At 40.9% G+C, this 25,717-nt stretch overlaps 1 protein-coding gene across 1 annotated transcript in view; it reads right to left on the bottom strand.

Moving 5' to 3' along the window:
• Positions 1-25,717, bottom strand: part of OSTF1 (osteoclast stimulating factor 1) — a 70,247-nt gene extending 44,530 nt beyond the window's left edge. The window contains exon 1 of the mRNA XM_006834927.1: positions 25,509-25,717. Coding sequence (XP_006834990.1) covers positions 25,509-25,542 — 34 coding nt within the window. The 5' untranslated portion in view covers positions 25,543-25,717. The remainder of the gene's footprint in view (positions 1-25,508) is intronic.

The raw sequence follows: 25,717 nt of genomic DNA, 5'->3' as shown, positions 1-25,717 counted from the left end.
TACTCTGGTCTCCGAGTGTTTCTTTTCTCTCTCGCCTCTCCAGACATCCCACCTAGAGTTAGTCCGAGAAGGGAAAATGTCAGCCACTGAGCAGTCTGTCTGGCAGCTTGCATCAAGCCCGGGTGTCTGTCTTCTTTGTATCTGTTTTCTCTGTGTCTGTTTTGTCTCTCTCTCTGTCTCTTTCTCTCGCCATCGTCACCAGACACCCCATCTTCGGGTCCTCACCCCCTTGCCAAGGCCAGACCCCGGCATATATATATTCTCCATAATAATAGCAACAAAATAAATAATTGAGGGAACAAAAAAAGGATGTTGTAGACATGTCCATGAACACTGATCTGGGGGCAGGGAGTCTACAAAATATTTAGTGCAAAGAAAGCCTGTAACAGAGTAGTACTTCATGCAGCATCCCATGTGTGTTAACAAAACACATTCACACACCCATTGAATGACTATCACCAATCATGGGGAACATTCACATTAAATTTTACATTCATTATTTACACCTATTAAACTGAGCACAATTAATTTTACAATCAGTGAAGACAGTAAATGCCCTTGGATGGGCAAGGGTGAATCATTCTTTTTCTTCTAAACCTCCTAATATAGAAGTGCAGTTCAGTTCAGCATGTCTGTGGGGAAAAACTATTTAGTGATCTGATTCCCAGAGTCACATTTCTCCTGTTCTTCTATACTGTAGGGAGGCTAAGGGAGAAGCAAAAGTGAGAACTCTTGATTGGAGTTTGTTTTTACCCACACCCACATAGCATGGAGAAAGGAAACACCAAAACGGAAGGAGGAGACGCCAGTAGAAATATTTTCTGCTGACCTGATCCTCTCTCCAGAATGGCGATTAGTTATCTTGATGATTTCAAACTTTCCAAAGAGAAGTTTACAAGGAAGTAGTCTACTCTTGACCAAAATCAATAATGATACAGCTTCTTGTTTCTTTGAAGAAAAAGCAGCCATGTGATATATTGCTACTAATTTTGGAAACAATATCAACGTAAAGAACTTGGACACAATTCAATAAAAATGAAAGAGCCTGAAAACAGATTCTTGGAGGATGCTTAAACTACTGTGTTTTGTAATTATATCTTTCATGGTTCACTTCTTAAAATGCTTACAACTGAAAGCGTAAAATTTAAGGAGCCTGGAGACAGAGTGGTTTAAGCACTGGGCTGCTAACTACAAGGTTGGGAGTTCAAACCCATTGCTCCACAAGAGAAAAATGTGGTTGTCTGTTCCCATAAAGATTTACAGTCTCAGAAACCCTATACAGGGTCTGTATGTGTCAACACCAACTCAACAACAGTTAACAAAAACAACAGCTCATGATCAGTTTAACAATCCTGGACGTTCTCTCCAGAGAATAATAATGAAAGCCAATTCACTGATGTTTATTTAAAGAAGGCAGATTCATAAATGAAGTACAAATTATTGGTTGTGTCCATGTAATCATACATGCAAGCAGGCTAAATTAGATGGCATCTTTTGGTTCCCTCCATCTTGACCATTTTCTCATGAAAATCTAGTTACATATAACAAAGAGAGAAAGTGGGGCTGAGAAGACTGGGAATTACCTCAAAGTTACGAGTCAGGCTGCTAAACCTCAACATCGGCAGTTTGAAACTAACAGCTCTTCCACGGGAGAGAGATGAGGCTTTCTACTCTGTAAAGATTTGCCGCCTCGGAAACCCTGTGCAGGGTCGGAACCGACTCCACAGTATTTAACAACAACAACAACAACAACCCTGTAATTAAATTGGACCCGGGCTCAATCTATCCGGTACTTTACGCCTATCTAGCAGAGAGAGGCATGTCAATGGCATTAAAGTTTTGAGTAGGGCTGGCCTCCAGTAAGCAAGATAAGCAAATTCCCAGCCTACCACAGGCAGCAGGCTTCTCAGATTGCTGACTCCACACCTTACCAACCACACCTTTTATTTTTTTTCCTCCAACTCCGCTCTTCCCATTTAAGGAAGGGTGAATCCACTAGTCATCAGTCAAACATGTAATTTCCACACACACACACACACACACCCCTGGAATTAGGCTGATTCCAGCAAACTAACAGTTGTTCATGGGGGTTGAGCAGATGAACTAAAAGGAAGGGGATTAGAAATAGGATCTTTTACAGCAAGATAATTTTCTGCTTCTGAGGTATGTTGTGGTTGTTAAGTACCATTGAGTCGGGTATATAAACAGAAAATGTACTGGTGCACTTCTAAAGCCTAAAAACAGCACTAAGAAGGGTGTTTGCTTACAAAATTGAGCATATACAATTTCTAATCTATTTCCTGTTGGTGAAGGAATGAAGAAGCTTTTAGAGAGTCAGGAAGATAGCAAGACAGATTTTAAAAAGTAACTTCTCCACAGAATAGATAGAGGTATAAGACAAGCAACAAGAGAAGTAACTATTCAAAATACCAGGCCTCAATCACCAGATAATTACATTTATCTTCTGCTTAAGTATGTTAGGAAGCTCAGAGGACATTATGCTGAGTTAAATTGTTGTTGTTGCTGTTGCTAAGTGCAGTTGAGTTGGTTATCAACTCTGTGCAGGCTTTCCAGGGAGCTCTGGTAGCATAGTGTGTTAGGCACTAGGCTGCCAAATGCAAAGTCAGCAGTTCGAAACCACTACCTGTTCTACAGGAGACAGATAAGGCTTTGGGTTCCGGTAAAGATATACAGCCTCGGAAACTCTATATAAGATTGCTATGAGTTGCAACTGATTGCACAGCACAAAACAACCAACAGCCAACATAGCTGTTCCTGTGAAGATGCTATAAGTAAGCTCTTCTTCCACCCGAGTAGAAACTGTCTGAGGTCACGACTTCATTTCCTGAGCTTAAAGATCTGCTTAAGGGCATGATTGTTTGTTGTTGTTGTTGTTGTTGTTGTTGTTAGGTGCCATAAAGTTGGTACCGACTCAGCAACCTTATGCACAGCAGAATGAAACACTGCCCGATCCTGGGCCAACCAACCTCACTACCCCCACTACGCTTGAGTCCATCGATGCTGCCACTGGCCAGTCCATCTTGTTGGGGGTCTTCTTCTTTTTCTCTGACCCTCTGCCTTACCAAACATGATATCCTTCTCCAGTGACTGGTCCCTCCTGACAATATGTCCGAAGTATGAGAGATGAAGTTTGGCCATCCTGGCCTCCAAGGAGCACTCTGGCTGCACTTCTTCCAAAATGTATCTATTGTTTCTTTTGATTGTTTACTGAGGTTTTATTCATAATCACCCCCAACTGGAAACAACCCAGTTTTCCTTTAACTGGTGAACAAATATACTGTGACACATCCATACAATGGCACACTACTTATCCACTGACATGATTTAACTAAAGACACACATTGGGAAAAAAAGAAAAGAAACAGACTTGAAAGATAACACATGTGTGACTCCGTAAGACATGCTGGAAAAGGCGAACCCATAGGGTCAGAAAACTCACTTGAGGTTGCCACAATTTGTTGTGGTAGGGGGCAACTGATTCCAAAAGAGTGAGACAGAATTAAGCATGGTTTTAAACCAGCTCATTTCTGCAAGGGCTCAAAATGGTTTGAAGCCCTGTTGTATATTTTCATAATGGTGATGGTTACATAACTATATGAATCTGTCAAAACCCTCAGAAATATACAGTAAAGAGGGTGAATTCTATTATATGTAAATTATCCATTATTGTTACCATTGTTGTTAGGCACTCTTGAGTCCATTTCGATTCACGCAACCCTATGGGCAATGGAATGAAACACTGCCCGGTCCTGTGCCATCCTCACTTTTAAGCCCTTTCATTGCTGCTGCCACTGGATCAATCCATTTTGTTTTCTTTCTCTTTTTCACTGACCCTCAACTTTACTAAACATGATGTCCTTCTCCAGGGACTGGTCCTTCGTGATAACATGCCAAAGTATGAGAGATGAAGTCTGGCCATCTTGACTTCTGAGGAGCAGTTTGGCTGTACTTCTTCCAACACAGATTTGTTTGTTCTTCTGGCAGTCAATGGTACTTTTAATATTTTTATCCAACACAATAATTCAAAGACATCAATTCTTTTACGGTCTTACTTATTCACTGCCTGACTTTCGCATGAATATGAGGCTATTGAAAATAATATGGCTTGGGTCAGGTGCACCTCAGTACTTAAACTGACATCTTTGCTCTTGGACAGCGATGATGTAATTTCATGAAGGCAATCCCACAAAAGATACACTGGTTTTCCAAAAATTATGGGCTACTGCATTTCTCAAAATTTCACTCTCAATTTACCCCTATAATTTTCCATATGTGTGCAATAATTATTTTTGCATTAACATTCACAGCCTTGGAGTCATTAATGATTGCAATATTTTATTCTTCCAATAATAAATATGTATTTTTTAAAATGGCCTAGCCACAAAAGCAAGCCCTGGGTAGCCTAATGCATTATGAATTGGGCTGCAAATCGCAAGGTCAGCAACTGACATCTACCAATCGCTGCACAGGAGAAAGATGAGGCTTCTGTAAAGATTTACAGCCTCAGAAACCCTATACAGGGCCGCTATGAATCGGAGCCAACTCCATAACACTTAACAACAACAACACACACACATATACAACAAATGATATAAGTCAATGCACATTTATTCTTCCAACTGACTGGGAGGACTGCTATATGTAGAGCACACAGGACTTTTGAACTAAATTACCTTTAGAATCCATATACCCTATACAGGGTAGCTATGAAGCATAAGGGTACCCTAAGCATTCTACAATTTATGCCCAAGCACAGGTTTCAGTGTCCCAAAAATGTCACTGAAGTAGGCATTCTGTCATTTGGCCAGTCACACAAAGTTGAATGGAAGGTTTTTGCTGAAAATCAAGACTAATGTGAATTTCTACATATCCTAATCTACTCCTATGACTTATTATATGAATGTATGTATGTGTGTCTTTATACTGAATCTCTGAGTGAACTATATAACTTTCTGAATGAAGGTCAAGATCAAAAAAAGTTTGAAAACCACAGCTGATCAAATTAGGGTTCTGGTTTGGCACTATAGGTTAATAAGCAGTGGACTGCTAACCAGAAGGTCGGCAGTTCACACCCACCAGCTGCTCCTTGGAAACCCTATACAGGATCGCTGTGAGTCAGAAACAGCTAGGTAGCACTTAACAACATCAGAGCAATATAAAGAATGAATAACATTTCATCTACTCTGCAAGTTTTCAGAGTCAGCTAGTATATATTTTTAAGCCCTCTTCTACTCCAAAAATACAATAATTACAACCAATCTTAGAGTCTTCAAAAAGAGGAGGAGTCAAAGAATTAACTGAACAAAGGAAAATCCCTAGAAAACATGCATTTCCCATGTGCCTCTATTTCTCATATCAGTCTAGGAGAAAATTAACCTTCTTAATTTATACTTTCTGGTTATGGTTTGGGGTTGGGGATGTCACCACCTCCGAAAATTCTAAGGTTAGTAAAAGTGTTCATGTTACCTCTACTAGGCATATTTAAGTTACTCTATTAAACATACAGGATGAAACACGATGTTTTCATCTTAAAAACAAAACAGGAGGCATTGATGATGGTATCAGGAGTCAAGGCCGGGATGAAAGGAAACAGCTGTGCTCTGCTGGGCCAACACAGGACTCCTCAGTGGTTTGTGGATTCCGGCGCTCACAAAACTAACTGATCAGCGCATAGAATCTGTACCCTTGGTATAAATCTCTAGTCCTGCCATTCCACAAAAACCCACGGCTCTTGATAATCAAAACAGAGGTGGTAATCCTTGGAAAGAAAATCAGAATGTGGACATAGCAATCTCTAAGACTTTCTCATATAAAGAAAAAGTTTCTTCCTTCACACATACATTCATCAAATCAATGCTATTTGCATGTATACCTTTTAATGATCTTACTCAGAGAAACAACTATGAACATAAAATTTTCATTCCCTCCTCTCTCCAATACCACGAATTCCCTGCTGTCTCGTCGAATCCAAAATAAAAATAAAAACAAAAACCAACCCTCAAGAATTTGATTTGTGTCTTGATTTCAGCTGCAGCAATGGCACTCTAAAAACAGTAGCCAGTGTGTTCTCCGACAAGAGGGTTCTGTTTATTAACAGTGTGCCTTTCTAATCCATTTTTCCCTTGCTTATATTTTTCAGTGCCTTTCAGTCAACTTGGTTACTTTTAAACCTTGAGGGAACATAACTCCTGATTATTTTAATTTCTTCTGCACAGTCTTACAGAAAACCCCAAACAGCAGGACTCAAAGTTTCAAATGACAAGCTCTTTGCAAACTATATCTTGACTGACTAAAATTCAGAGAAAACAAGTAAATGATCCCTGTTAGGAATTGAATAGTGACCCAAAAATACATACTGTAATCCTAACCCCTATAACCTGTGGATACACAAATATGGGAGTCCTAGTATGGTGCAGTAGGATAAGCACTGGACTGCTAATGGAAAGGTAGGCGGTTCACACCCACCAGCCACTCCTCGGAACCTCTATCCAGGGTTGCTATGAATCGGAGTTAAATGACAACAACAACATACAGATACGTGTCCTTTAACATTGATGCTATATGATTTGGATGTTGTGTGGGAGGCATGCAGAACATACTGAGGGACTGTGTGAACACTTCTGCTTGGCTGAAGTCCTGAGTGGTTGTATAGTCTTCCCTCACTCCTTTCTGGTCCACCGATTCCTTTCCCTACCTTCTTCCCTGCCTATCTTCCCCTCTGCCCTGTAATGGACTTTAAACTCTTATAGCCCACAGCAGAAAGATACAAGAGTCTGTTTTCTTAATGGGGCAGTAGTACTCTGTTCTATGGGGTCATTATTAGTTGTAATTGACTTGAGGGCACACAAAAAAGTACTAAATGCAGTTCCTGACACATTGTATGGGCCCATAAAGTATTAAAACCATAGATTCCAACTCATAGCAGCTATAAAGGACAGAGAAGAACGGCTCCACATGGTTTCTGAGGCTGTGGATCTTCAGTGGCATCTTTCTTCCACAGAGCAGTTGGTGGGTTTGAACCACTAACCTTTTGGTAAATGAACCAACACCAGTACTCCAGGAATGTCATATGTAATCGGGAAAAAATTCTTCTCTTATAGTGTACTATTGAAGGAAAACATAAAATCTGTGTTTCATTTATCATTTTGTTAAGTGCCGGTGAGTTGGTTCTGACTCAAGAAATCCTGTATAGGGTTTCTGAGGAGCAGAGTATATTTTTAGCATGACTCCTTTGTTCTCTCTGTCATCTGAGCTCACTGCAGGGAGAAAGATGTGTGGAGAGAGAAGCAGTCACAATGTCCAGTAGTGGTGGTGGTTGTTTGAACAGAACATGGGAACAGTGAATGTTTTAAAATTAAGAAAGGTATACGACAAGATTGTATTCTTTCACCATACTTATTCAACCTGTATGCTGAGCAAATCATCCAAGAAGCTGGGTTCCATGAAGAAAAATGTGGCCAAGATGGCCAAACTTCATCTCTCATACTTTGGACATATTGTCAGGAGGGACCAGTCACTGGAGAAGGGTATCATGTTTGGTAAGGTGGAGGGTCAGAGAAAAAGAGGAAGACCCCCAGTGAGATGGATTGGCCAAGGGGCAGCATCGATGGACTCAAGCGTGGCAACAGTAGTGAGATTGGCCCAGCATTGGGCAGTGTTTCGTTCTGCTGTGCATAATAAGGTCACTATGGGTCAGTACCTAACACAACAAGAAGATCATTTTACTGTTTCCAGTTAATACCACAAAATCTGGATGTGTGAGATGTATTATCCAACACTAGAGCATCCTAGAGTGACGCACTGGTATAATCACTGGACTGACAGCAGCAAGGCTGGTGGTTCAAACCCTATACAGGATTACTATAAGTCAGAACCCACTCAACAGCATGTAACAACGAAGACAGAAGAAAAAAGTAAAAAGAGTAAGCAATCACTTTGAAAACTGAACCCCTCCCAGTTGTGAAAACAAAAGGACTGAAATCTGAGTCACTTGTATAGCAAACACAAGAGAATTCACAAAAGTAAGATATAAAACATAAAAGAACCCAAACCAAGAAAACAGATTAAGAGGGGCAAACTGTAGGAAACCAACAAGATGTCAAACAAATTAACTTTTTTCAGGATCATTTACTTACTAAGATAACAGCTTTTAAACTGGAAAGGTTTCCCAAGTTGCATCAGATCTCTCCAGTCAATGCAACAGTATTTAAAATTTCTTGCCTTGTCCTTATTATAAAAGTGGTCAGGCTTGTCTGGTGGCCCCAGGAAACTTGGACATGATGCTTTAGGCCAGAGCGTTGGCATTATCCAGCACCATTCCAGGGCCAGACATGGCACCCAGCTGAATGCTCAGCATAGGGCAGTGCTGGTGGTTAAGATGTCTCTACAAGATGAGCTATGGAGACCTGAGTTCCTTCTCTTAACTAGGCCTTGGTTCTGGAAGTGTGGAGAGGAGATACACAAAAGTCAAAAGGGAGTTGGGAAGCCAAGAGGACTCCAAGAGATCTCCAAAAAAGGCCAATGAAGAATCTTAACTCAAAGAATTTTCCAACGATTTTCTGAAAACAGATCAGATTTCAGGAGGAAGAAGAGGGTCCCAACAGAATGGAGGGGTTTTTTTTAGGATTTTACTCAGAGAATAACCAGTCCTAACAAATGAAAATCTGTGGTTTTCTGGGGCTGTAATAAAATAGGGTACGTTATAGGGCCTTTCTGGGGAAAAGCCCCCTTCTTCTCTAGGTCTGGGTTATGAAAACACCTTGAGGGCCAATACCTGAATTCAGTGCCTAACCCATCTGCCCCTCCAAAGCTGCAGGCACCCTTTTCACACCCAACCAGTGGTTGCATATATTCATTGACTTTTCCCTCCTCTTTTTCATTGATGGATGCCCACAAGTTTGTTTTATCTTCTTTATGAACATAGAACTATGTGTGGGAAGAAAGGGAGGGCCTTGGAGTCCCTCAGTGGGAAAAACCGGTTAACAGGCTGTTTGGCTGCTAACCAAAAGGTTGGAAGTTCCAGTCTACCTAAAGATGCCTCAGAAGAAAAGGCTGGCGATTTACCTCTGAAAATCAGCCATCAAAAACCCTGAAAAGCACAGTTCTGCTCGGATCCACATGGTATTGCCATGAGTTAGGAGAAGAATCAATAGCAACTGGTTTTATTAACTGGTTAATTTGTCCTTAAGCGTCTAGGAATGCCCTTGTCCACTCCAAAATCCTTGAGACTGCAGAGTTATTTGCTACTTAAAACATGGATGGGTTGAGAGTGAAAATGATCTCTCCACCCACAGGGACAGAGAAGGACAGTTCAGCATTTTCAAGGGCAGTGGCTTTCCAATAGCATGAAGCTTTGTCTAAATTACAGGCTTTCATGATAATCACTAGTTTGCCCTCATTCAATAACCCATAGTCCAACTGCCATAGTAACCTGACATTGCTTGTCAATTGTCCTGACAAACTATAATTCTTTCTCTTTGGTTTTAACGATATTTTAGTGGAAAATTAATACTTAAGAGCACTGTAAAATTTTTTAACTACCACTGGATTTTTTTTTTTTTTTTTTTGAGTCCTGGTGTGGTGGTATGGAATAAAGCACTGGATTGCAAGGTTGGTTTGAACCATAAGTCAGCGGTTCAAACTCACCAGTCACTCCTTGGAAACCCTATACAATGTTGCTATAAGTCAGAACAGACTCAAATGCATCTAACAACAACAAAACAAAGTCATAACCGTAACACCACTCATTCCCATCACTACAATTCTAGGTCCTTAAAACTAGCAAAATTTCTGTAAGTATATAATACTCCTTTTTTTTCCCCCCCCCCAAAAAAGAAAAGATACATACATATACAAGGGGACTTCAAAAACTTCATTGGAAAATGGAAATAAAAATAATGGGATTTTTCTACAAACTTTCTGAAGCCCCTGTGTGTATTTGGTTTCTTCTGTGAGAATGAGAGGCTAAGAATACTCCCAAAGGGGAAGATTCATCATCCCTTCTTCTACAAAGAAGCACTAAAAACCCTCATATAAAGCAAGGTCTGAACTTGAATCCATAACACAAAGCTGACACCCCAAACATGATAAGATGGAAGGAGGATCCTGAATGACATTATGCACAGAGAATCAATTTCCTAAAAACTGAAAGAAGACATTTGTTCTCAGATTTCAGGTCTACAGAGTTGATACTACTGAGTTATACTCAACCTTATATGCTTTCTGAATATAAAAGTCCTCAAGTGTAGATGGTCAATGATGAACAACTACATTTTGTCAAGATTTCAATTGAATCTGTATATGAAGAGCCAAAAAAAAAAACACCCCTGAGTGGTGTAAAGCTTAACACTGGACTACTAACCATAAGGTTGGCGGTTCAAACCCACTCTGCTACTGCTGCTGTGTGCCACCAAGTCAGTTCCTACTCATAGTGATCCTGTATAGGGTTTCTGAGGCAGAAAGTCTCATGTTTCTCCTGACGAGCTACACATGGATTCAAACTGGTGACCTCGGAGTTAGCAGCCCAATGCGGACCCCGCCATTCAAAGGCTGGGAATAAAGGTTGGGAATCTGCTATTGAACAGGCTTACTCTGCATACATGGGGTCATCCTGAGACAAAATCTCTCTACAGCAACCAGCAACAACAAAGCCTCAGATACAATCCTGCAGGCCAACCTCAATGTTTCAGTCCACTAGCTAACTGCAAGAAATGTTGGCCTACATTCAGAACCTAACTGAAATCAGATCAAATCTAATTATTAATACACTATGCACTGACTCTACCCTTCATATGATCTCTCTCTACCTCACACTTCCTGTTTGGTTGTCATGGAATTCTGGGTTCATAAAAAGCCCTGAAAGTATTTAATTCTGCCATCTATTTGTATCCCCATGCCACTAAACACTGGGATGAACAGAAGAATGGATAGGGGCTGACAGAAACATCCCTGAGGTCTATGAGAATAAGCACACGATTAAATGATTTAGAAATTTCAGAAATTAATTGAAATGTTAGTATAAAACAATCAAGAAGATTTAGAGTCAACAGAAACAGATGAACTAAAGACCAGATGAAGACCAGCGCGATCTAAATGATTTACCTATCAAGATAATTTGTTGTTGTTATTATTAAGTGTTGTTCCGACTCATACCAATCCTGTATAGGATTTCCAAAGAGTGGCTGGTGAGTTTGAACTGCTGACTTTGTGGTTCAAACCGACCTTGAGGTTCAGTGCTTTATCCTACAGTGCCATACTAGGATTCCAGCAAGACAACTTAAGGGGGAAAAGGAAGAAATGGGAATCATGACAAGATATTGATATATAGAAGGTACAAGAAAGTTGGCTGCAAAATAACCTTACTTTAAGAAAAAGAATGTGGAACTAAAAAGTTGAAAAGGAAAGAAAATAACATTTGAAGGAAATGGAACAAATGCAGGTTTTGCAAATGAAAATGAATATCAGAATTTTGAAGAAAACTTAGAAAATATAAAGAGACATCACAGCGTGGCATTAGGGTGACAGAAATGCTATGAAGAAGAAATTAATCATTTAAAGAAAGAATTTCAAGAACCTCAATTTTGGGATGCCCAAGAAAAGACTGCTATGAGACTCAGAGTTTATGAACAAGCATTTGGACATTTATTATAAGTCCCTTGATCAAGCAATAATGAAATTTCACAGTGTGAAAATGGAAGAAATCAATAAAAATATCTGTGAACTTAGGTAAAATACTTATTGTGGGCAAGATACTGAATCCATAGATATTCGGTCTAATGCTGATGAAAATGTAGCTGCTTCTGATAAAAGACAGAATAACAGTTACCATGTGGAAGACACAGCCTTGGGTACACAAGGGTTTTGCTTTGTCTCACTCATTCCCCTGGCCTTGGCTGAAACGTTCTGCTTAAACTGTGGCTTCCTTGCCTTGGATGAGCTGACAACAAAACCTGACCTATAAAGACACATGAATCTCTTTTTGCACATGCTACTCACAGCATCGTAATTTCCACCTTCTCATAATCACCCAGGAGTCTTGGTGTGGCATTGTGAGTTAATGTGCTAGATTGAAAAATTGGTTTGAACTGCAAGGTCAGCGGTTCAAACTTACCAGCCGGTCCTCAGAAACCCTATACAGGGTCACTATGAGTTCAGAACCGACTCGACGGCACTTAAGAACAAAAACATGTAAGATGAAGATTTTGTAGAGTTTTAGGTATTCTGAGTACGTGAAGAAATTCTATAGGATTACGAACAACAGGGTAATTATATGCTCAGAGATTGTGAAATGCAACTTTAGCTCCTTGGGATCTAAGGGTCATTAAAAGTGTTCAAAATGAAAATGCTATAGAAACAGGTCCTCAGCCAACTGTTTGTATCTGGTATCAACAAAGTCCGAAACAAAATAGACTATTAAAAGGGAGAAAAAAAGAAAATCTGAAATTTGGTACATCATGAAGAATACTAATGCTGGAGGGACTAGTTTCTGTTTCTTCATAGTCAGGTATCTTGCTTGCTTGAAAAATGAATGAAAATATCTTCAGTTTGGGTCTTCCTATGGCTACATTCAGACACTGTTGCACTGATACACCGAAACAGTAAACCCCAAATAAGAGTACATTGCCAGCCAGAAACCCCTGTAAACCCGGGTGGTTAATATTTTAGAGGTATAGTTATTAAGTGATGGTTTTCAAGAAAGGAAGTATGAGGAGACGCTGTGGAATCTTCCAAGGACTGGTAGTCTGAGATGCCTGCTAACTGTGCCAAAAGACTAGATGGGCTTTATCTCATGTACTCTGAATATGTTATCAGGAGAAACCTGTCTCTGGAGAAGGCTATCATGCTAAGCAAAACAGAGGGTCAGCAAAAAAGAGGAAGACCTCATGTGAAGACTTGACACGATGGCTGAAACAATCGGCTCAATCACGGCAAGGATTGTAAGGACTGCGTAGACCTAGAAGTGTTTCGTTCTGTTGTACATAGGGGGTCACTATGAGTCAGAACAGACTTAACGGCACATAAGTCAGAACAGACTTAACGCTATGGGTTAATGCGCCAGACTGCAAAGCCATGTGAACTGCAAGGTTGGCGGTCCAAGTTCACCAGCTACTCCTCAGAAACCCTATACAGGGTGGCTATGGGTTGGAACTGACTCAACAACAGTTAACAACAAGAAGAAAGTAAGAAATGACTGGAAACATTAATAAAAAGGAGGTGGCCAGAACCATCCCACCAGTGAATTGTTGAATTAATCTGAAGCTGCTGGCCCTCGTTAGCTCATAGCTGTAAACTACACACCCACAGCTATTGTTAACACTGACAAAGAAATATGCGGTTAGGTAGGCGGTTTAGATGCATAAACTTTAAATCTTGCTGTGTGGAGCAGTAGTTTCCCACAAATAGCTATACTAAGTAAATGGCTTTCTCTTCAATTTGGAAGAAATTTCTGGGTTCACAATTCCATGTATGTCTGCTATGTTTCCCTGGCTTCTCAAAGACGCTCAGCACCTCTGCAGTCAGGCAAACAGCGACAGCAGAGCATGTTGAGTTATCTCATCTCTGTATACGTGACATGACTCTTCCCCTTTTTCCTTAGTACTCAAAGGAGCCATGTGACATCGTGGGCTAATCCTCCTGCTACTAACCAAAAGATAAGAGGTTCAAACCCAAGAGCAGCTCCTCAGGAGAAAGATGAGGCTGTCTGTTCCAGTAAAGATTTACAATCTTGGAAACCCTATGTAGGGTCGCTATGAGTTAGAATTAACGCAATGGCAGTTTGGGTTTGGCTATAGAATTAACGCAATGGCAGTTTGGGTTTGGCTATTACTCAGAGAGTACAGACAGTCCTCACCAAAAGATTAGCAGTTGAAACCCTCCCAACAGCTGTAAAGGAAAAAGACCTAGAGAGCTGCTTCCATAAAGATTCAAGATAAGAAAACCCTATGGGTTTCTTATCTATTCTACTCTGTCTCACAGCCCTGCCAAGAATGAAAAGTGACTTGACAGCACCTAATAATAATAAATTCTTAGTATTCATGATTTGACTTAGATGTCCCCTCTGCCACAATACCTTCTCAGGTTCCTCCAGCTTGTCTGTGCTGTCTAGTCTTCTATCCACAATCTGATAACATCTCTTATCATAGGCAGAGTCCTGATGTGGCTGGAATAAGTATAGGATAAGTGCTGGACTGCTAACCACAAGGATGGCAGTTCAAACCCACCAAGCACTCCTTGGAATCTTATACAGAATCACTATGAGGTGGAACTGACTCAATTACACTTAACAACACCATCATAGGCAATGTAATTTTTCAGTTTAAATCATGTTCATACATTTTTGAGAAGCAGGTAAATTGATGCAACCTTTTAGAAGGGTAATTTGGAAATGTCTAAGAAAATGCCAAAGCACATAGCCACTGCCACAACTTTATCCTGTGGATTTATTTATGTAAGTAACAGCAAAGGTATTGTAACACTATGTATTATAACAAAAGCCTGGAAATAATCTAAATGTACATTAGTAAAGAATTGGTTAAATAAATAAAATGGAATACCATGCAACTGTGCAATAGACCAGGGAGATCTCTCTGCATTATCTGCATTTTTTCCCCCAGAAAATTGATTTCCTTTGTTTAATCTCCACCAACAGAGAAACTTGAATCTTACATCAACTCACTGAAAGAAATACTTTTCTTTTCTTTTTAAAAAAATGGATTTTGTCTTTCCCTGCACATTAAGCAAGGACAATTTTGACAGTGGCTTTCATTGAGCATGAGACAGGATGTGTGTATCAGAAACGTTCATGACACTTGTGTTTGTTAGGTGCTGTCAAGCCAGCTCGACTCATAGCAACCCCATGCACAACAGAACGAAACACTGCCCAGTCCTGCACCATCCTCACCAGTGTTATGTTTGAGTCCACTGCTGTAGCTACTGTATCAATCCATCTAGGGAGCTTAACTCTTTTTTGCTGACCCTCTACTTTATCAAGCATGATGTCCTTTTCTTAAGACTGGTCCCTTCTGATAATATATCCAACGTACATGAGACAAAACTTCACCATTCTCACTTCTAAGTGGCATTCTGGTGATACCTCTTCCAAGACAGATTTGTTTGTTCTTCTGGCAATATATAGTGTATCAACATTCTTCCTAAAAACCAGAATTCACATGTATCAAGTCCTCCCAGATTTTCTTTATTTATTGTCCAGCTTTCACATGCAGAAGAGGTAAATGAAAATGCCATGGCTTGGGTCAGGCACTATTTAATCCTCAAACTGACATCTTTGCTCTTTAATACTTATAAAAAAAAGTTTGGGCAGCAGATTTGCCCAATGCAATAAGTTGACTTCTTGACTGCTGCTTCCATTAACTGTGATTGTGGATCCAAGTAAAATGAAATCCTTGACAACTTCAATTCTGTCTCCATTTATCATAATGTCTTTATTGGTCCAGTTGTGAGGACTTTTTTTTTTCTTTACATTGAGTTGTAATCTATACTGAAAGCTGTATTCTTTGATCTTCATCAGTAAGTGCTTCAACTCCTCATCACTTTCAGCAAGCAAGCCTGTATTATCTGTGTATTGTTAATAAACCTTCCTCCAATCCTGATGCCAGGTTCTTCTTCATATAGCCTAACTTCTTGGATTATCTGTTCAATATACAGATTGAATTTGGATGGTGAAAGGATGCCTGGTACATACCTTTACTGATTTTAAACCATGCAGTAATCTTTTGTTCTGTTCCATGGCTGTCTCTTTGTCTAAGCACAAGTTCTGCAAAAGCACAAGTAAGTGTTCTGGAACATCCATTCTTCACAAAGTTATACATAGTTTGTTATGATCCACAAAGTAGAGTACCTTTGCATAGTCAAGAAAACATCTTTCTAGTATTCTCTGTCTTCAGTCAAGATCCATCTGATGGCAGCAACCATATCTCTCATTTTACATCCTCCTCTGAATCCAACTTGAATTTCTGGCAGCTCCTTCTCAATGTACTGCTGCAACCATTTTTGAATCATCTTCAACAAAATTTGACTGGTGTATGATATCAATGATGGTGGTAGTGATGTGCCATGGAGTCGGTTCCAACTCATAGCAACCCTGTTCAGGGTTTCTGAGGTGGTATATTTTTACGGAAGCAGAAAGCCTCATCTTCTTCCACGGACCAGCTGGTAGTTTCAAACTGGTAACCTTGAAGTTCGAAGCCCAATTTGTAACCACTACACTACCAGAACTCCTTGATATTAATGATAGTGTTTGATAATTTCTGCATTCTGTAGGGTGAACCTTTCTTTGGAATGAGAAAAATATGGTTGATTATCCAAATTTTTTGGCATAGACTAGTGAGTTCTTTAAGGACCTCTGGTAGCGTAGTGGTTACGAATCAGGTTGCTAACCTCAAGGTTGGCAGTTCGAAACTACCAGCCGTTCCGCAGGAGAAAGATGAGGCTTTCTGCTCCCGTAAAGATTTACAGCCTCGAAAACCCTGTGCAGGGTCACTATGAATCGGAACCGACTCCATGGTACTTAACAACAACAACAACAAGTCAGTACTTTCAGTGTTGCATCAGTTTGTTGACACATTTAAACTGATAATCTGTCAATTTCGGAAGCTTTGTTTTTTGCTAATACATTCAATGCAGTTTGGACTTCCTTCTTGATCATATGCTATTCTTCAAATGGATGAACACTGACCAATTATTTTTGATACTCGGATCTCTGTGTATTCCTTCCATCTTTTTTTTTTTTTTTCCTTCTTCCATCTTCTTTTGGTGTTTCCTGAATTGTTGAATATTTTGCTCATTTATTGTTGTTAAGTACCATCAAGTCGGTTTCAACTCATAGCGATCTTATACAGGGATTCCAAGGAGAGGCTGGTGAGCGTGACCTTGCGGTCCTATGCTTATTCTACAGAACCATACCAGGATTCCATTTTGCTCAAAAAAATTCTTTAATATTGAAAGTCAAGGCTTGAATTTTTTTCTCCCGTTGTTCAGCTTGAGAAATGCTGATGCAGCATGTTCTTCCCTCTTGGTTTTCTAACTCCAGGTCTTTGCATATTTCATTCTATTACTTTACTCTGTCTTCTTGGACTTTCCTTTGAAAATTTCTGTTCTCTTTTACTTTATTATTTCTTCACTTTAGCTACTACTCTACATTCCAGAGCAAGTTGCAGAGTTTCTACTTGTTCTGACATCTACTTGTTTATTTCCTTTCTTTCCTGTCTTTTTTTTTTTTTTCTGCTTCCTTTCTATATGATTCTTTTGATGTCATCCCATAACTCATTTTGTATTCAGTCATTACTGTTCAATGTATCAAAGCTGTTCTTGAGATGGTTCTAAATTCAGGTGGTATACACTCAAGGTCATATTTTGGCTCTTGTGAACTTGTTTTAATTTTTCCAGCTTCAGCCTGAACTTGCATATGAGCAATTGATGGTCCGTTCCACAGTTGGTCCCTGGCCTCATTTTGGCTGATAACATTAAGTTTCTCCCATTGTTTCTTTGCAGTCAATTTGATTTCTGTGTATTCCGTCTGGCAAGGTCCACATGTACAGTCACCATCTACGTTGTTGAAAAAAGGTATTTGCCATTCCCTCCCATACAAAGAGTAGGCAAGGATGGACAACTTGGAGATTGGCTACCCAAAATGGGGTCGGGGGGGCTACTACAAAGGCAAGAAGTGACTGGCTTACAAGCTTTCTAGAGGGAGCCGAGATCCAGAGGGTGTGGAAGAAGGTAGAATCTCCGCTGAGTAGTATCTAATCTGTCTGTGCAGGGCTAATGAAAGGGGATGGAGATAGATCCCTTGTGGGGTGAATAGTGAATAATTGTTATCAGGACTGACGGCTAGGGTTGGAAATGTAAAGGTAGACGTTTTGTAGCAAAAGGAGGAGAGTAATTGACTATACAGTCCAGGAGCCCAGGTCCCTGGAAACACCAAAGGAGAAGGGCAGAGTGCGAGACCCTACCCTGAGAAACAGTGATGCCAGAGACGATGACGTGGAGATGGAACAGCTGGGGCCTCTAGACCCAGAGAGGGAGAGGGGCTGTGTGCTGATGACCGGGGGTGGGGGGTGTCAGGATTGCAGGGTATACCCTTTGGTTGGTTGATGATGCACGGAGATTTGTAATCACGGCAATGAAATGATATATGACAGGATGAATGTAAAGCTAATGTTCTCCCATGTAAACTATCACATAATTCACAATAAAACTTTTTTTTTTTTAAAGGTATTTGCAATGAAAAAGTGGTTGGTATTGTAAAATTCTATCATGTGATCTCCATTTTTTAATCACCAAGGCAATATTTTCCAAATACTGATGCTTCCTTTTTGTTTCCAACTGTCACATTACAATCACCATTAATTATCAATGCATCTTGATTGCATTATTTCATCAATTTCAGGATGAAGAATTAATAGAACTCTTCAATTTTTTCCTCATTGACATAGTCACATCTAAGTCAAGCTTTGGGAATGCAGAAAGCACAAGGGGACAGGAACACTACAAAAGGACAGGGATATTAAACTTCCAAGCACAATGAAGCTTAGAACTTCAATGTCCAATACTTACTCCGTGTCCTTTGGCCCATCATTATTTACATCAAGTCTCAGAACAAAGTCTCAAAAAAAAGTCTTTGTGAAAATAAAAGTTCTGTCTTCAACGGTATGACAAGCCACCATATTTGAACAAAAAAGCTTCTGAAGGTTACTGAAAGCACAAAAAGTGCCATCAAGTTAATTTTAACTCATAGCTTTGCCAAGTGACATAGTAAAACTTCTGACGTAGCGCTTCAGAATTATAATAAGTACTTGACACTAACCAGAAAGTCAGTGGTTCAAATCCACTAGCTGTTCCTCGGAAACTCTGTACAGGGTCGCTATGAGCCGGAACCGACTCAACAGCACACAACAATAACAATCTATAAGGGAACAGATCACTGTTTTTCTCCTCCTGGGAGCTGGGTGGGTTCAAACCCCTAACATTTAGATTGTTAACACGTGAGTGCTTTAACCACTGTGCCACCAGGGATCCTTCAGTGCTCTATGTGCAAAACTGAGAAGCTGGGCTGACTCAGAAAAGAGAAAAACAAAAAACGTTGCTTCCAAGTTGATTGCAATTCTTGGCAACCTTGTCAGAACGGAACTGTCTTCCATAATGTTTTCCATAAAGATTGAATCTCCAGAAGTAGACCGTCAGCTCTTTCTTCTGAGACGCCCTGGTAGACTTGAAATTCCAAACTTTCAGTTAGCAGCCGAGAGCATTAATTGTTGGCACTACCCAGGGATTCCTTTAGAAGAGGGAAAGGGCCTCATAAAGAACAATGTGAAGACCACAAAACTGTGACATATGTTAACAGACAGAGTACCATGGTGGCTCAACTAACAACTGGACGCTCGCAGATATCAGTGCTTCAACAACAGTCCTAGAAAGGCCATATGGGGGGCAGGATGGGGAGAGTAGTAAGCAAAGAAAGATCAGTCTGAAACAGCACTGATTTTTCCAGCAGAAGATGGGCAGTACTGCACAGATTGCAGGAAACAGACCAGACAGCAGCAAGATACCTCACACTGAAGCTGGGACGATGTTCTGTAAGTAAGTGGTTATTGTTGTTGTTTTTACAATGGATTTAAAGGCAAATAAAACTTGGGCAAATTCTCACCAAACGTTAACATGGTGAACACTACATGATAGCTGTTCTGCAGCAGAATGATGATGCTTTCGGCTCCTGTAAAGATTTACAGCCTCAAAAACCCCATAGTGTCTCCATCAGTCGGAACCAACCCCACAGCCCACAATCCTCACCACATGATAAGTGGGCATGATTTTTACATTTTTACTTATTGTTTCTCTGTACTGTATTTTCAAAGTTTTCTATAAAACTATGTTACCTTTATTTTTTAATGACAAGATTTTTTTTAACAAAATGGATGAGATTAGCTAGCCAATGATGCATATGCAACATTCTAAGATGTGCAGATATGCAAACTTCCCCCATCAGACTCAAGACCCTCATAGAGAACATGTTGTTAACTGGAACCCTAGTATACAGAAAACCATTACTGCGAAGTCAATTCCAACTCATAGCGACACCATATTATAGTCACTGTGCTCCACAGAGTTCTCTTTATGGAAGAAGGCCACTAGGACTTCCTTCACTGGAGTAGCCAGGTAGATGTGAAGCAGCAACCTTTATGTTACAAATCATTGTTCCTACCCAGGGATCTTCCTATTGTAAAGGGCAGAGCCTAAAATACAGGCTGCATGTATCAGGAACTGTTTAGCAAATGAATTGTGGAGGCGATGTCTATACAACATCGTTAAGAAAAAGAAGTGACGGGACACAGCTTTGCTACCAGCACCCAACTGGGGCTTGTCTGGGCAGCCTCCCTTCTCAAACGGTTCCCTTGCCAGCTATATGCCCATCATCCCAACAAACACATTAGCCTACTTTATAGCTGTATGTACCTCGCTATTAAAAATCTTCCCAAATGTCCTTTGAGTCCTAGTGTGGTGCTGTAGAAGCACTGGACTTGCTAACCACACTAACCTCAAGGTTGGCAGTTCAAACTCACCAACCGCTTGTGGAAACCCTATACAGGGTCACTAATTCATCTGAACTGACTCAAGGGCACACAAAAATAGCAACAAGAAGTCCTTTGACTTCCCTGGCCTAGTTCCCCTCCTTTAGTACAGAGCCCCAATCTTGCTCTGGTGGAAGCTAGAAGGAACATATGACTATGATGGTCCCTCTTCCAACTCCAACACAGTTTGTCTCAGATCTCAGTGCCCTGAAATAAAGACTTCTCAGGCAAATAATGCACTTGAACTTGGTGAATAGTAGGAGTCCTCTTGTCATTGATCTCTCCCCACTCCCACACCACCACTACTTCCCTTGCATGATGCTGAAAGCCAAATCATCAGCTCTCCTTTAGTAACTTTGTAGGACTCTATGCCTACCTGCAAGCTCATTTTTTTCCTCTGGTTTCCTTTGGCTGTTTTTCCCTCCCTCTTTATCACAGCCCTGTTTTATCCTTCCCTGTTTGTTTGTTCATCTCTCTCAAATGATTTGTATCTTTAGAAGACCTTGTGATGACGAGATAAAGTTTTAACCAAGAAACCTCCCTGCAAAATAGTACATAAATACATCCCCACTCGGGAAATCCAATGTTGTCTCTATCCCACCCATATAGCTTACTGCAGGACCAAAAAGTAAAACTCAGCACTGCTCTCCTAACGCTGGGCCACCCAGGAATGACCTATGATGTGCATTTATGACACGAAGACACACTGAGGACTACAGAGCGTTTCTTTTCCACATTCTGTTCACCAACTCTAAAACACACACCAGCACTTGTGTGAATGGCATAATACGGCATAAAGCAGAATGGTATAATAAATAAGAGCCCAGACTCCAGAGGCAGTTCTAATCCTGCTCTCCCCACTACTTCTCAGCAGTGGCTGACCTTGGACAAGTTCATTTCCCTGTGCCTTGCCTTCATTTCTCCATGGTACAAAATGTCAATGTGCTTGACTGCTAACTGGAAGGTTAGATCTTCAAGTGCATCCAGGTACCTCAGAAGAAAAGTCTGATGATCAATGAGGAAACTTCAAAAAGTGTAAGGAACACAGAGTAGACAGGGATGGGAAACTTGGACATTGCCTACCCAAAATGGAGGGGGGAGGCTACAAAGGCAAGAAGTGAATGGCTTACAAGCTTTCAAGAGGGAGCCTAGATGCAGAGGGCACAGGGGAAGGTAGAATCTTCACTGAGTAGGATCCAATCTATCTGGGCGGGGCTGATGAAAGGAGATGGGATAGGTCTCTTGTGATACAATAGTGAATAATTGTTATCAGGACTGACTGTGAAGGTTGAAAATGTAAAGGTAGACATTTATAGCAAAAGGATGGGAGTGATTGACTTTGCAGTCTAGGAGCGGAGGTCCCTGGGACCATCAAGGGAGAAGAGCCGAGGGTGGGACCCTACCCAGAGAAACAGTGACGCCAGAGATGGAGGCAGAGAAGCTGACGTGGAGAGAAGGAACAGCTGGGGACTTTAGACCCAGAGAGGGAGAGGGGCTGTGTGCTGACTAAAGGGGGATAGGCTTGCAGGGTATACCCTTTGGTTGGTTGATGATGCATGGAGGGGACTGTAACCATGGCAAAGAAACAATATACGATAGGATGAATGTAAAGCTAATGTTCTCCCATGTAAACTATAACATAATTCACAATAAAACATTAAAAAAAACTAATTGAAAAAAAAAAATGGAATTAAGAGCTAATTCCATTTTTCCATGATCTTTTTGAAGCCCCCACATACTTCGAAAAACTTAGTCACTGAAATCCCTATGGAGCACAGTTACATTCTGACGCACACGAAGTCACTATGACTCGGAACTGACAGGACAAGCAATAAAAAATAAAAAAAAGAAAGAAAAATGGTGTCTTAAGAGTTTTTTGAGGAATAAATGACTTAATGTAGGTCAAAGTGGTTAGCTCATGCTAATTTAGTGTGGATCATTATTATAGAACAGTCAGCCCACATAAAGATCCAAATCTGATTGAAAGTACTCTCTGAAAATGAGCAAGGTGACAAACTGATTTCTGCAGTGCTGATCTAATTGGAGTTTGGATCTCATTTACAAAATGGCGTGGAGTCAAAGTTCCCTCTAAAACGAGTCTCATTCACCTGGTTGCTTTCTGGCTTACAGAGTAAGAGAAAGCTCTGGTGTCAGACAATTGGAATGGTACTTGGGAGTGTGTATCCCCAGATGAACAAGGGATGATCCCTAAGCCACACCCATGCATAAATATTCTGCATACACATATACATATAATTGTAGATGACATCTTTCTAGATACAGCACCTCTCCCCTGCAAAAAATAGTTGCTGTCAAACTGACCCCAACTCATGACAGCCTCATCTGTGTTAGAGCATAACTGTGCCCTAGAGAATTTTCCAGGCTGATTTTTTTGTAAGCAAATTTGTTGTTGTTGTTGTTGTTGTCAAGTGCCACAGAGTCAGAACCGACTCATAGAGACCCCATGCACAGCAGAACGAAACAATGTCCGATCCTGGGCCAACCTCACTACCGCTGCCACACTTGGGTCCATCAAAGATGCCACCTGGCCAATCCATCTCGTTAGGGGTCTTCCTCTTTTTCTCTGACCCTCCACCTTACCCAGCATGACATCCTTCTCCAGAGACTGTTTCCTCGGGACAATATGTCCAAAGTATGAGAGACAAAGCTTAGCCATCCTGGCCTCCAAGGAGTACTCTGCACTTCTTCCAAAACAGATCTATTACCAGACCTTTATTCTAGGGTACCTTTGGGTGTCTAGGAATATGAAGAACAGCTATTCATGACATTCTCTAAAATACTTTGTTTGCTGTTGTTGTTAAGGGCTGTCGAGTCAGTTCCAGCTCACAGTGACCCTGTATAAGATTTCCAAGGAGCAGCTGGTGGGTTTGAACTGTCAACCTTGTGGTTAGCAATCCAGTACTTATCCTACAGCGCCACACCAGGACTAAGCCGTTAAAAAAACAAAAAACCTCTGCTTTATAGAATACCTGAGTTTTTAGAACGCTACCACCTCATATATATGTACTCAAAATGCAATGATCAGATTTTGTATCCAACAGAAACCAACTCCAGGCACAACCCACCTCTGTTCACCCATACCCACTGTCAAGACTTGAGCAGCTTCCTTCATACTCAAACCACCAAAATTTAAATCTCTAGTAAATGACTTTTTCGTCTATGTGTGTGGTGATGGTTGTGTATCACTGAGTTGGTTCCAACTCAGAGAGACCCTGTATAGGGTTTCCGAGGCTGTAAATCTTTACGGGAGCAGAAAGCCTCATCCTTTTCAGGCAGAGAGGCTAGTAGATTCAAAATATTGACCTTGTAGTTAGCAGCCCAACTCATAATCCACTATGCTACCAAGGCTTCTTATCTATGTGAGTAGGTACATAACTTCTATTTAAAAGACTCAATACATCTATGGCATGGTGGCAAACAACATCTGAACGACCATGAAAGTTATGATACTCAACCAATGCTTTGAAAAGTGTTTCAAAAAACTATTCCTTGAAAGTCTACTTTTGACAATGAAAGTTACTTGAAAATCTGATGTAAATGAATTAAGTTTCAGCCTTTGCTATAATGAAGTTGCATGAGAAATGTAAGAAAAACCTGAGACTATATTGGAGTCATTTATCTTGCATTTCCCTCGTTTCCCATAATTACCTACTGGAAAGAAAGCACCGAAGATTTCATTTTGTTAGAGCATGAAATTGAAACAACTTATACCCTTTTAATTTCTCATTTCTCCATATTACAGAAAATATTCTAGATCACAAAAAATAAACTAGGAACCAAACCGAAAATCCACTGTCACCCAGTCTGTTCTGACTCATACCGACCCTGTAAGAGTAGAACGGCTTCCATGAGGTTTCCAAGGCTGTAAAATTATCCCCAAGCGGAATGCTACATCATTCTCCCATAGAGTGGCTGGTGAATTCGAAATGGCCACCTTTAGGTTAGCACTTGAATGCTTAACCACTGCGCCACCATGGCTCCCTCTTCTAAGAACAGTGGAAATTTACCAAGGACCATCAGTCAAGACTCATATGGATTTGTTTTAAGTTTTGTCGTTTTTGGTTTCTTGGTCAAGAAAATTGCTTTGGGAAATGCAGTAATTTCCCAACTCACTACTGTATCTAGTGGAATTCCGACACAGTGAGCCTATAGGGCAGACAAGAACTGCTCCTGACGGTTTCTGACGCTGTAAATCTTATGGGAGCAGACAGTCTCATCAGCAATCTCAACCCCTGCAAATTCACCACGTGAACTGCGATGATAAAGTGACATTTGCGAATAGTACACTATTATCCGAGATTACTCGTCCGCAGCCTAGATTCTTCCAGCCATGAGCACCGGTAGAGAGCCTGCAAAATTCTTTGCCAAGATCCCAAGTCAATTTCAAACGCAGCTCCTTTCAAAAGTCCCCAAGGAGCCTCGCTCACCCACCCCACCCTGCAAACAGCGCACTTCCTGTTCTCTGGGGCCCGGACAAGAACTCTAACTTGACAGTGACACACACTGAAAAAAAGAGGAAGTCGCAAAAAGGGCCATTTCAAGCAATATTTATTTGTTTTAGAAAACGAGATCAATAGCTCTGTCTTCCAGAAAAGCTTCAATGGGACGTAACCACCACGCATGCTGTAAAGTTACAGCGAATGACAATGTTGCAAAACCGAAGGCGACTCCTTTTTTAAAATGAAAAGAAAGCCATTAAAATCCTTTTGCTATCAAAAAAGATCTAGCCCTTGTAGCGAACGCCACAAAGGTAGCAACTCCTATCCTGGTGAGTCCGATGTCGAAAGCGACACTCTGGGTCGGGGACGTGACAAGTCTGTCCTGCCAAGTGGCAGAGGAAGCGCAGAGGCGTCCAGGGGACAGCGAGCACCTTTTCCTTACCTGGTTTGACTGGTTTGGGTGGTGGCTTCGACATCTCGCTTCCTGGAGCGGCTAATCCTAAAGACCACGCACAAAAAGTCAACTAAACGTCCCGCCAGCCGACACTCCTGGCGCCCCAAAGTTTCTTTTTGTCTGGTTTGCTGTCTTCAAGAATCTGTGCCCACCCTTGGCTGCACGAAAAGCGGGCGCAGGCAGAGCTGCTCCTCCGA

The sequence above is a fragment of the Chrysochloris asiatica genome, unplaced genomic scaffold, assembly GCF_000296735.1.
Source record: "Chrysochloris asiatica unplaced genomic scaffold, ChrAsi1.0 scaffold00014, whole genome shotgun sequence".
NCBI lineage: Eukaryota > Metazoa > Chordata > Mammalia > Afrosoricida > Chrysochloridae > Chrysochloris > Chrysochloris asiatica.
Note: the sequence above shows the minus strand (reverse complement) of the source record. Positions and strands in the feature narration are given on the sequence as shown.